At 45.7% G+C, this 12,829-nt stretch overlaps 1 protein-coding gene across 2 annotated transcripts; it reads right to left on the bottom strand.

Moving 5' to 3' along the window:
* Nucleotides 1–654: 654 nt before the first annotated feature.
* On the bottom strand, nt 655–12,315 carry LOC110522972 (zinc finger FYVE domain-containing protein 9). 2 transcript variants are annotated; one of them, XM_036977858.1, is made up of 16 exons: nt 12,165–12,315; nt 9,950–10,809; nt 9,726–9,825; nt 7,516–7,727; nt 6,903–7,035; nt 6,467–6,589; nt 6,129–6,284; nt 5,694–5,918; nt 5,379–5,461; nt 5,096–5,200; nt 4,717–4,867; nt 4,168–4,248; nt 3,652–3,814; nt 2,216–2,321; nt 1,917–2,096; nt 655–1,636 (listed from the first exon to the last, which is right to left on the bottom strand). In XM_036977858.1, the coding sequence occupies exons 1-16, from the start codon at nt 12,226–12,228 to the stop codon at nt 1,475–1,477; spliced, it is 2,904 nt and encodes a 967-aa protein (XP_036833753.1). In that variant the 5' UTR covers nt 12,229–12,315; the 3' UTR covers nt 655–1,474. The 2 variants fall into 2 exon arrangements, with proteins under 2 accessions (XP_036833753.1, XP_036833754.1); XM_036977859.1 differs by lacking the exons at nt 655–1,636; nt 1,917–2,096; nt 2,216–2,321 and having other exon boundaries at nt 3,212–3,948.
* Nucleotides 12,316–12,829: the final 514 nt, after the last annotated feature.

The raw sequence follows: 12,829 nt of genomic DNA, 5'->3' as shown, positions 1-12,829 counted from the left end.
ATCATCCGGGGAACACTGCCTGCCCTCCAGGACGTCTATAGCACCCGGTGTCACAGGAAGGCCAAGAAGATCATCAACGACCTCCGCCACCCGAGCCACGGCCTGTTCTTCCCGCTACTATCTAGAAGGCGAGGGCAGTACAAGTGCATCAAAGCTGGGACCGAGAGACTGAAAAACAGCTTCTATCTCCAGACCATCAGACTGTTAAATAGTCCCCATTAGACGGCCTCTGCCCAGTACCCTGCAGTGAACTTAGTCACTGTTACTAGCCGGCTACCACCCGTTGCTCTACCCTGCACCGTAGAGACTGATGCCCGATGTACATGGTCATTGAACACTGGTCACTTTAATTATGTTGACATACTGTTTTAACCCATTTCATATTTATACTGTATTCAGTCAAGGCTCTTCTTATTTAACTACTGCTATACACACTAATTCTATTCATATACTGTCTACACACACCATCATATACATATATATTTATATTCCGGACTGACATTGCCTGTTCTGATATTGTTTTGTATTGTTGGGGATTACATCACTGTCGAAGCATAAGAGACATAAGCATTTCTCTGCACCTCAGACAACATCGGAAGAATAGGAGTATGCAACCAATAAAGATCGGATTTGGTTCAAAAAATCAAAACCTTGTATGATTTCCTTGTGTTAATATAATGTTTAATTAATCCTAGGTTGACAGTAATGCATTTCAGGGGCAATCAAGAGGAATTCAAATACATTCAAATATGAAAACATTCTTAAACATTCATTCATTCAGTATGCATCAAACGGCTAGCTACAGATCTACTGATATATTTCTGTTGAAGTCATTCTCTTTTTCCCATTGCTTTTTAAGGTCAGGGGCTGAATCCAGTCCCCAGTTTGAAGTCATTCTCTTTTTCCCATTGCTTTTTAAGGTCAGGGGCTGAATCCAGTCCCCAGTTTAAAGGCATTCTCTTTTTCCCATTGCTTTTTAAGGTCAGGGGCTGAATCCAGTCCCCAGTTTAAAGGCATTCTCAAAATATGGGCATTTCTATTGAAAATATACAGACGTACTGGTCTCAAGCCACGAAATGAAGCAGATTACTTATACCCTGATCTCATGGCCACTTTCGGGTTTCATGTGTGTGTTTTGGTGATATTCCACAGTAACACTGGTACAAAGCCTGACAGTGGGAAAAACAACATGAGGGTGGCATTTATTTCTGCTGCTGAGTTAGAGGCCAAGGCAGGGTGACCTATGGAACAGCTTTCAGACCACTTACCACCCAGCCACCTCTTGCCACAGGCTGGCTGAGACATATAGAGCCTGGAGGTGAGCTTTTATGTCCATTAAATGAGCGTACTCCTTCAACCAACGCTGTTTTGAAGCTCTTTCGAACTCACAGCAGCACAAATGGAGAGCCAGGAGAGAGGATGGTGAGTGGACGGCGCGATGTGGAGATGAGCGTGTGCACTTTGGCCCCCTCCCCTAAGAGATGTTTTCCAGGATGTAGAAGATGAGCTCTATGACTACGGGTCCCTCGCTCCTCTTGCGCCCCCTGCTGTGGATGATGGGCGTCAGCACGGTGTCCAGGGTGCTGAGGTACGGGGCTGGGAGTGGCAGGCCATTGCTGCCGGCCACAAACCCCACCTGGAACATGAAACAGCGATGTTAACCCGCCACACATCGATAGCTTTCACTGCCAGCTTTGGCAACATCACGAAGGCCTACACCCCGCCACTGTTTACATGACTAATAACTTCCTGTTAAAAAAAAGGTGGTCCCCAACTCACATCTTAGGCAGTCAAGAGTTTCTACAACTACTAAAGTAAGATGACGCGCAATTTGAAAGATTCCGCTCCCAGAAAGTTGTATTTCTTAACATCTAAATGGTCCAAGTCCAGTATGTTCATTCAATGGGCACCCTCACCTGTTGGGAGTCCAGTGTGACACGCAGCCCCAGCTTGGCCATGCCATCTTCCTTCAGCAGCTTGAGGTGTGGGCACAGTGCCAGGCAGAATGCCCGGGCCAGTCGCTCTGTCAGCCGGCTGTGTTCTGTATGGTGGTCACCCTGGCTCTTGGGACGATCCCCTCTCTGTACAAAGAACACCTGGGAAACACACAAGAGACTCACAAAGACATGGGCATGCACTTAGGGGAATACAGTACAGAGACAAATGGCTTTGAGTAAGAGTAAGAGTACCACGTGAAACGTTGGGACGTGCGTACCTCTGTCCAGCGGATGACCTTTCCATTGGACTTGTATTCTGACTTTTGGAACATCTTCACACTATTGATGGACTCCATGGACTTCCCATCAATGGGGCTGATAACACTGCAAGATACACATGCATGCACGCACGCACACAGCCATACAAAGAAGGCAAGCGACGATAAAGGGTATTCTACAGCGATGGACAAGAGGGTCCGATAGTCTGGGGAAGACTTGAAAGGTGGATGAAGTGACAATGGGATGGGGTTAGTGAGAGAGGTTTAAGTAAGATATAAAACGCCAACGTTCTTTACGTTACCTTGGAAATAATTGCCGGTGTCTGGAGGATATATTGGCACGTCGAGGGCGGGAAAACCGTGCCAGTACAGTGCATTCGGGAAAATATTCAGACCCCTTGACTTTTTCCACATTTTGTTACATTACAGCCTTATTCTATAATGAATTTAATAGTTTTTTTCCCCAGTCATCAATCTACACATAATACCTCATAATGAAAAAGCAAAAACAGTTTTTTCAAAATTTTTGCAAATGTATTAAAAATAAAAAACTGAAATATTACATTTATATAAGTATTCAGACTCCTTACTTAGTACTTTGTTAAAGCACCTTTGGCAGAGATTACAGCGTCGAGTCTTCTTGGGTATGACGATTGGCACACCTGCATTTGGGGAGTTTCTCCCATTTTTCTCTGCAGATCCTCTCAAGCTCTGTCAGGTTGGATGGTGAGTGTCCAGTCAAGGACATTCAGAGACTTGTCACGACGCCACTCCTGTGTGGTCTTAGCTATGTGCTTAGGGTCGTTGTCCTGTTTGAAGGTGAACCTTCGCACCAGACTGAGGTCCTGAGCGCTCTGGAACAGGTGTTCATCAAGGAGTTCAATCTTGGTTCCATCAGACCAGAGAATTGTATTTTTCATGGTCTGAGAGTCCTTCAGGTGCCTTTTGGCAAACTCCAAGTGGGCTGTCATGTGATTTTTATTGAGGAGTGGCTCCCGTCTGGCCACTCTACCATAAAGGGCTGATTGGTGGAGTGCTGCAGAGATGGTTGTCCTTCTGAAAGGTTCTCCCATCTCCACAGAGGAACTCTGGAGCTCTGTCAGAGTGACCATCAGGTTCTCGTTGGACCTGCATTTACAATGTATCCAAGTTCAGTTTGTGTGGGGCTGGTTTAGTGTTCTGTAACTTTGTAGCAAGTACGGTCTGCATGTGTAGGTGCTTATTGAGTCATGATCGCACGGAGTTCTGATATCTATTCCAACGTCCCGATATCTTTTCCCACCGGCCCGTCATCTGGTTTTAATGTCTATTCTAGAATGCCCTTCTAGCCAATCAGAAACAAGCACCCAACAACGCTGTAGAATAAATGTAGGATAACGATAGGCAAAAAACAAATCATGGGACACTGATCAGAAGTTTAATGACCTAACACTCACCCCTTATTCAAAGTGCATTCCTTATCCAGCCATTGGACCTGGACATGCTCCTGGCTGTCTGACTGGTCAATCGACCCACAGGTGATGGTGTAGTCTTTCATCTCCCGTAGCGACCGGCGAAGCTCCACCATGGTCTCCACGGTGATCTGCACCATCAGCCCATCTGGAGAGGGGGACAGCAAAAGCAAAAAAAAAACACACACGCACACGCACACACACACACACAGAGAGAAAGAGAGAGACACCAACAAGGACACACACACACTCACATGCACATACATACAGCCACACACACAACTTTGAGTGCACATGGACACACACATACAGACAAACATTGACAGACTAAATAAGGAAATCTTATTTAGGAAATCTTATTTAGGAAATCTTATTTAGGAAATCTTATTTAGGATAAGTTAGTAGTAAAGCAATCATAATATGACTTTCTGTGTTTTAGTTAAATACGACTAGTAAGGCAACTTTCCAGTTTTAAGCGAAGATACACAAGTGTGAACCTACCTTCCACGATGCTGGATTTGGCAAGATATCCCGATGCTGCTTTCAGAGCTCCACTGAACACAAAAAAGCAGGAACCGGTGACTGAAACAAAACACAGCCCCATATATAACCACCTGACTTGTAGATAGAAACATCTAAATATTACAGTTGGACTAACCAAAACTAATGACAGAGGTAAGGTAAGCTTTCTACAGCAAGTAACTTTCTCAGGTTGGTTCACCCTCTCACGTGACGCGACACTGCCCTCCAGTGGTGAAAAAAAGTGACAGCAAAGGCACGGTTATTGCAAGTGAGCATATAAAAACATGGCAAATCACGCATACGATTTCCCCCTAGGCTGCCAAAAGCTAGATTACGTGGCAGTAAATATTACCTCTCTGTACTGTAATCTCTCTCCCTCCCTCTCCCTCTTCCTGATGGTAGGTGATGTGCTGCTTGCCCTTTGTGTAGCATTCCCCCTCTACTGGTATTTCTCTTTGTTTACAGGACAGGCAGTATGCAGTCTCCCATAGTCCCCATCACCGTCTGTTGATTCCAGGGGCTTCTCACCTTTGCGAGGCTGATTGTGGATGCTGATGGCCTGAGTCTGGTACTGGCCATCGTCCCCCTGAACACAGATAAGGTGGGAGTCTGCCGCCACGTTGAAGCATGCCCCCATGGCCAGCACATGCTCATTGGACTTATTCAAAGCCCTCATCAGCTGAGAGAGAGAGAGAGAGAGAGAGAGAGAGAGAGAGAGAGAGAGAGAGAAAGAGAGAGAGAAAGAGAGAGAGAAAGAGAGGGAGAATGTATTGATGTCAACCCTTGATCTATTGATGAAAGAGTTGTTTATAAAGGAGTGTTTTTATCATTTACAAAGTATTTATAAGCATTTATAGCAGCTTCTTGGTCACAGTTAACCAAGTGTTGTTTCGTGGTTTAGCTGTACCTCCTCATAGCCATTGGTGGGGATTTTAATGCAGGTCCTCTGAGCCTCCAGATCTACAGTGAGTCCAGGCACCACTGGCAGAGTGTACCGGTAATTCCTGAAGTCCTGGGAAGCAATGAGGGAAAAAATGTGTTATTCATTAGGCACCAAATGGAAACAACTGACTGAAACAGGCAGGGACTATCTGAATTTGTCCAGTAAGAATCGTTTTGGTACGGTGTGCCCCAATGAACACAACCTTGGTGTTGATTGCTGTTATTGTCATGAGAGGCAAGCTACTTACTACTAGCAGCCTCATGATGGTGTGGCCAGTTTCCCCAAAAAGAGCCTTTCTGAAGCGCACACTGTACAGAGGACAGGGGTAAACTGGAAAGGAAGGGAGAGGAATGCCTTAATGGGGATGACACTGGGTGGATGTGGCAGTGAAACGCATACAAAGAAGAGAAAAGCCGCGTCGCCAAAGCAACACATGTAACAGATACCACAACCCGACAGCTATCCTGCCTTCATGTGGGTATTGCTTGCATGCACATGCACGCGCACACACACACTCTCTCTCTCTCTACATCTCTCTCCCGCTTCCAGAGCCCTGACTCACATCTGTACTCAGCCCCCAGTCTGAGCATGAGGCGCAGGGGGAAGGCCTTGGCCCAGGGTACTTCAGCCCGGTGGACAAGTAGGCCAAAGAGGAAGGGCTGGTTGGGCATAGGCAGGCCCTGCAGGGACTGGAGAGTGGAGCGTACCCAGAGGAACCCTGCATGCTCCTCACTGCTCAGGAAACTACTGGAGAACTGGGAGAGACCCAGGTGGCTTAGCACCTTGCCTGTTGGATGGAGGGAAAGAGATGGAAGGAGAGAGAGTGAGATGGAGGGAGGGGGGGGGGGCGGAGGGAGATAATGAGAGATATATAGAGTGAGGGACCAGCACACCATTAAACAGACTTGGAAGTCTTTTCAAGACCTGCTTCAGAGCTTTGTCCAGTGCTGGTCAACGGTAGCTAAGTTGCCAGACCACGTCAGAGAGCCAGTCTCACCTGTGAGGGCGTCCCTGTAGAGCTGTATGAAGTGGCTGAAGATGTCCTTGGGGAAGCTCTTCTCCTCAGGCAGACACTGCAGAAGCACCACCACCTCCACCTGGCCTACCGCATGCATGCCCTTGGACGTCACACACCAGCACTTCCTGTTTACATCTGGGGAGAGCCAATGAGAGGCAGTGCTTCAATGTGAGGTCACTGCTGGTGACACGGTCTGACACTCTTATAAAATATACATGTGACTTGAGTCAATGGTGAGCTAGGAATACATGTAAACAGTGTATACACACGGTCAATGACTGAAAAAAGGTTGAAGGTTGAGAGGAAAGGTCACATACAGTTGACCAGCTTGACCATGGCCAGTAGGTTGGCGTTGAGGACAAAGACCAGGGAGTTGGGCCTGCCGCTCTCCAGCTCCTGGATGAGAACCATCTCAGAGGGCCTCTCCTCGACTGTGTAGTCTGGGCGAGACAGAGGAAACTGTGAGCTAGACACCGCTAGACGCAAATACCGCCTTTAAAAACAGTCAGCCATAGTTTAACCTCTGTGTCTAAATATGACTAAATAAGATGTGTAAGCTGGCCACTAGTGTTTACATTCTATTAAATTGCCCAACACGAAGACATAACGCCTGATAACGAACCAGAGTAACACCTCTAACACTGTCTACCTAACTGTACGACAGTCCCAGTACAGTAAGCCAGGGGTTTCCCCAAACGTGGCTTTGCAGTAAGCTAGCCGTTAGCATCTCCAGTGATAGCAGCCTGGTCGTACCTCCTTTGACTCCGGTGGAGGTGAGGATGGGAGGGAGGCCCTCCAGTGGGATGAGGTTGGCAGAGCTGCTGATGTGGCTGCTGACCAAGGCTGCCGTACCCCAGCCACAGGGCCCACACGCCTCCTGCAGAGGCTGTACGGAGAAGGGAGAAGAAGGAGGAGAACACTTGATTAAGGCAGAAATTGGTCCGCTCTGACACACACACACGGCGCCAGGTGAGCAGTTTAGGGGTTAAGTGCCTTGCTCAAAGCCCTAACGGCAGGTGATAGCATCGAGGACAGTCCCAGACAGATTTTCCCACCAGACATAGGATTCCAACCAGCAACCTTCCGGTTGCTGACCTGCTTCTCTAGCCTCTCGGCTACCTACTGCCCCTAGATGGAGGGAGGAGGGGAAGGAGGACTAGGAGGGAGATGAGTGAGGCAAACCATGAGTGAGGCAGAAAGATAGTCAAAAGGAGAGAGCTTGTGGAATACTGTGGGGTTATGGATATCAAAGATATCCAACAGAAAGCATGTTACCACATCCTTAGAACTTATATTTTATTTGAATTGTATAAATTGCAGCAAATCAGTCCGGTCTGATAAGTTTTTTAATTTTTTTTTTACATACATTGAGCAGGGGCATCTCCTGTGCTATTGGGGCCCTCCTGCTGGTCTGTGGAGAGCCAGTGGCGCTTCTGATTGTAGCAGCTATACTTCTCCTCAATAACAGCGGTGAAAAGGTGGGGCCTCTGATTGGGGTACAAGGTGCAGAGTCTGATTTCTCATTGGATAGGATCTCATCAGCAAACCACACCTTCCTCCTCCCCCTTGGAGGGGTTCCTAAAGAACAACATACATGAGAGAAAGTCAATAATATAGACGGGAACAAATGTCCACATATTGCACCAACTAACTTTATAAGACATTTATTGCCTCAATCACTTTTTGACAGCATCCCTTTTGATTTAAACAAAACGTCCCATACACGTTCGCCCATGGTAGAAGTGGTCAGAAAGTGACTTTTTGGACAATGAATGCCAAAACATTCAGGAGATAACGGTGCTCAAAGTTGACCCGTCTGGCATACCCCACCATGAGACATCCATGTCTTCATCACTGGAAAAGATTAACGGTTGAGTTTGATCAATTTAAAAGCTTACAGACAGTGTTGTCAAACAACGTTTTTTTTTAATTCTCGTCATTTTTTAACCCTTAACATCCATTATAGAACAACGTGTAAACTCATGTTTGCATATGTGGTAGCTTAGAACCTATTTAACATCATTTGAGGTTTTTGTGTCGTTGAGACACAACATGCTCTTGAATACAGGGCGGGTGTCATTTCAATCATAGAAATATAACTCATAGAATGGACCTATCCCTTCAGAAGACTGTAATTTAGCTGGTACACCACAAAAATTGGTGTACCATTGATCATCCTTGAGACGTTTCTACAACTTGATTGGAGTCCACCTGTGGTAAATTCAATTGATTGGACATGATTTGGAAAGGAACACATCTGCCTATATAAAGTCCCACAGTTGACAGTGCATGTCAGAGCAAAAACCAAGCCATGGGGTCGAAGGAATTGTCCATAGAGATCCGAAACCACTCCTCAATAAAAGGCACATAACAGCCACCATCCCTACGATGAAGCATGGTGATGGCAGAATTGTGCAGTGGGGATGTTTTTCAGAGGCAGGGACTGGGAGACTAGTCAGGATCGAGGGAAAGATGAATGGAGCAAAGTACAGAGAGAACCTTGATGAAAACCTGCTCCAGAGCTCTCAGGACCTCAGACTGGGGCGAAGGTTCACCTTCCAACAGGACAATGACCCTAAGCACACAGTCAAGACAACGCAGGAGTGGCTTCTGGACAAGTCTCTGAATGTCCTTGAGTGGCCCAGCCAGATCCCGGACTTGAACCCGATCGAACACCTCTGGAGAGACCTGGAAATAGGTTTGAAGCGACACTCCCTATCCAACCTGACAGAGCTTTAGAGGAACTGCAGAGAACAATGGGAGAAACTCCACCAAATACAGGTGTGCCAAGCTTATAGCATCACACTCAAGAAGACTCAAGGCTGTAATTGTATCGCATAAAGGGTCTGAATACTAATGTAAATGTGATATTTCTGTTTTTTCAAAAATTTCTAAAAACAATTTTTGCTTTGTCATTATGGAGAAATATGTGTAGATTGATGAAGGGAAAAAAACCATTTAATCAATTTTAGAATAAGGCTGTAATGTAACAAAATGTGGAAAAATTCAAGAGGTCTGAATACTTCCAAATGCACTGTAATTTCAAACAACAGATATTCCCATTCAAGTCAACATTCTCTGGGGTTTGTGGTACCATTTGAAAGTAGAAATCTGTATTTTATTTCCATTTTAGTGCATTCATCAGTCAAAACATGACATCTACCCTGTATTCAGGAACATGTTGTGTCTCAACCGATAGCAGGAACAAGACAAAAACCTCAGACAATGTAAAATAGGGTATAAGCAACAACATATGCAAATATGAAAAAAATCTGAGTTTAGTTTTTTTTTTATATAAGTCATTTACATTAAAGGTCAAAAAGGGACATATTATTATTTATTTTTTATTCACAGAAATTATGAAATAGTTTGACAACCCTGTTTGTAAGCTTTTAAATTTATATAAATCTCATGTTTTGGCATTCGACTCCAAATCACTTTATGAGCACTTCTACAATGGGCAAACATGTATGGAAGGTTTCGTTTAAATCAAAGGGGTTCCTGTCAAAAAGTGATTGAATTTAAATGGATTTACCCTGTAGTGTCATGGTAACAGTGTTGTCATGTGATACTCACGTTTCACTAGAGTTGAGTGACAGGAGACACAGACACGCCCCTCCTTCCCATCCAGGTGTGTTAGTCGAAACTTCAGACCGGAGCACACTGAACAGAATACCTGTAGCACAGACACACGATCACAAATGGTCAGCCTAATTTCTCAGGGATAACATCCAATCCCTTCTTACTTTAAATACAACCTACACACACACACACACAAAATAGTGGTGCAAGACCCTCACCTTGCCACAGGCGCGACAGTGGTGCCTTCTCTTGGTGAAGGTGAACCTGACTTCACACATCATACAGACCAGCGCCTGGGCGTCAGGGACCCACACGGGGGCCACCTCCCCGAGGATAGTGCCTCGCTCCCTGGACAGAATGCCCGCGGGGCCGGCCTGTAGCTCATTGTCTGGATCCACTATTGGAGACATAGGGGAAGGTGTGCAGTCCCCCACAGCTCCCTCTTCACTATCTGCTTGAACTCCGTTGGCGTTGGTCTCATCATTAGCTAGTCCGTTGGCTTTGGTCTGGCTCTGAAGCCCCAGTCTAGGCCCTTGGACCAGGGCATCATGGCCGCCTCCATAGGGCTCCTCCAAAGGGGGACCAGACGGGTCGTCAATGTAAGGGCCTAGGGCATCTGAGCCACTGGGGGGGTCCTGCAGCTCAAGTCCACTCTCCTCCAGCTCCTTTTCCTCAACCACAGAGTCCTCCTTGGAGGAGGATGGCTGGGGCTTGTTCTTCACTTCCTCTTCCACCTCCACCTCTGGCCCAGCAGCTTTGGAGGGGCTGAGCATTAGGGGGGTAGAAGCCTCCCCAAAATTCCTCTCTCCCCATGTTGAAAGAGTGGTCACAGTGCAGTTTCCCTCCTCCAGCTGTCTCATCAGTCTCTGAGCGGGGGTCTCCAGTTGGGAAACAGGAGCCACCCCTGGGCTCAAGACCCCCTCTGAATGGACTTTGGGTTTTGCAGGGGAATCTGATCCGATGTGTCCACAGCCCAGCTGTCCTGGCTTTGTGACATCCCCATCTTTGAGCATCAGCAGACAGGGTCTGTGGAGCCAGTGGTGCTTAGCATCCATCAGAGACGGAGCATCCGATTCATCTGTTCATACAAAGACGCGGGAACAGATCAAAACTATGTAAAGGTATATGTGACATGAACCTGACACAGACATTTTACTTCACTAAGAGAACAAACAGGCATATATACGAAGAACGTGACATTTAGTCCACAAGAGCACCTAAGCACTCACTCACGCCCATGATCCCAGATGGAACAGTCTGTGTTCCTAGGTGGTAATGGGTCCAATAAATGGGAGGCCATTTATCTCATTGCTTTGGATAAGTTAAATCGTCCACTGAGGCCAACATATGTGCACTGTCATCCTTGAGAGAGCTAGGATACGTCCCAAATGGTAGCCTTTTCCCTATGAAGTGCACTACTTTTGGAAACCTATTCCCTATGTAGTGCACTACAGGCCCATAGTGGTCTGGTCAAAAGTAATGCTCTATATAGGAAATAGGGTGCCATTTCAGAGGGAGACAGGTCCAGAGAGCCAGGTAAAGCTGACTCATTCTCTGGGGAATAGGGCTATAGTGAAACACCAGCATTAAAAAAATACAGGCTTCAGTGGCAAAACTGGATGTTAGATTATGTACATTACTATTATTATTATAAAAGTTACATTATTAATAAAGGTGCATACAATTAGTTTGGAATTTTCGAGAATGATCAATAACACAAATAAAGATATTTATACATTTCATTCTATATATATTTTTTTATATTATACTCCGCTATCGACTGAAATAAGACAAAATGTTACGACTGTGAGGAAGAAAAATTCATAATTCAGATTTGGGGTTGCATTATGCTGTGATTGAGCCTTGGTTGGTTATTGCCTATTGCACAATTTCAGATAGGCCTACCCTTTAGCGTTGGTGAATTCTTGTCGGGGTAAAACTGCATTGCAGCTTTACCCCCCCCCCCCCCCCCAACCACCCAACCATTCATGCTGACGATCACAGATTACTGGTAAATATATCATCTTTATTACGGCGCATATAAACTACAATAGGGCTCAACCAGTACAGCTGACTGAGCGTTTGCTTCGCGGGACGGTGACGCATCCAGCACACGTGCAACAGTTTAAATCCCCTCAACCAGTGAACACGGCAATGCGACATTTGCTCCCCATCCCGATTCATTAATCGTTGCAGGTTAATATCGCAGCATTATTCCCTTTATCGCGTTATTTCCATATAATTCAAGTCGTATTTTCCCATTAATTCATATAGGCTGAAGGAATATTCTCGTGTGCTTCTGCCTTTCTATGAATGTGTCGCACGCGGCAAGACGCATGATTGCACAGATCAGCTACAATTCCAACTACGATAGCGCCAGATGATGTAGTTCTATCTGTATGATTTTATTTTGGAATAGAATTACAAACGTACCTTCTGTCAATGAACCCAATAGGCTTTCATTCTCATCGTCCCGGGCACTGAAGAACTTCAACATATTGCAACATTAGTGGCGAAGAAGACAAGAAAAGCAGTCCTGCTCACTAGCAGAGGGACGATTTCCCTCCCACTTATTCCCCTCTCTCCTTCTGCGTCCCCTGCCCCCCCCCCCCCCCTCTCTCTCTCTCTCACTGCAGGTCTTAAGTAAACTCAAGGATGTCCTTAAACGTCCTTTTCGAAAGCAGTGTACACTGTATTAGAATATATGTTTACTTAATGAGATCATTCCATTACAGAAAATGTGCTCTTATTTCTAGCCAAAAATGTGGCTAGAACTGCACATATGACATTTTCATGTCTTTATGTGGTTTAAGTGTTATGACCTGTGTACATGAAACCACAGAAAACATATGGATCTAAAAAAATACCACAAAAGTCCTTACGACCATCTTTGATATCATCCATGTCAGTCTAATATCACATTGGATGTCATCATCGCTGCAAGGCCTTATTACTTTGAGCATGAGGCTACAGCAGCTTGAAATTATATAGTGACCAAATAGTTATGCATCTTGATACAATGATGGCCAGGGTGGCAGCTGTTGTGACAAGTCTTCAAAAACTAAATATCCCCTTTCAACAGCCAGAAAGACCACAGC

The sequence above is a fragment of the Oncorhynchus mykiss genome, chromosome 5, assembly GCF_013265735.2.
Source record: "Oncorhynchus mykiss isolate Arlee chromosome 5, USDA_OmykA_1.1, whole genome shotgun sequence".
In the NCBI taxonomy this organism is placed as follows: Eukaryota; Metazoa; Chordata; class Actinopteri; order Salmoniformes; family Salmonidae; genus Oncorhynchus; species Oncorhynchus mykiss.
The sequence above is the reverse complement of the archived record's forward strand: the minus strand, read 5'-3'. Positions and strand labels throughout refer to the sequence as shown.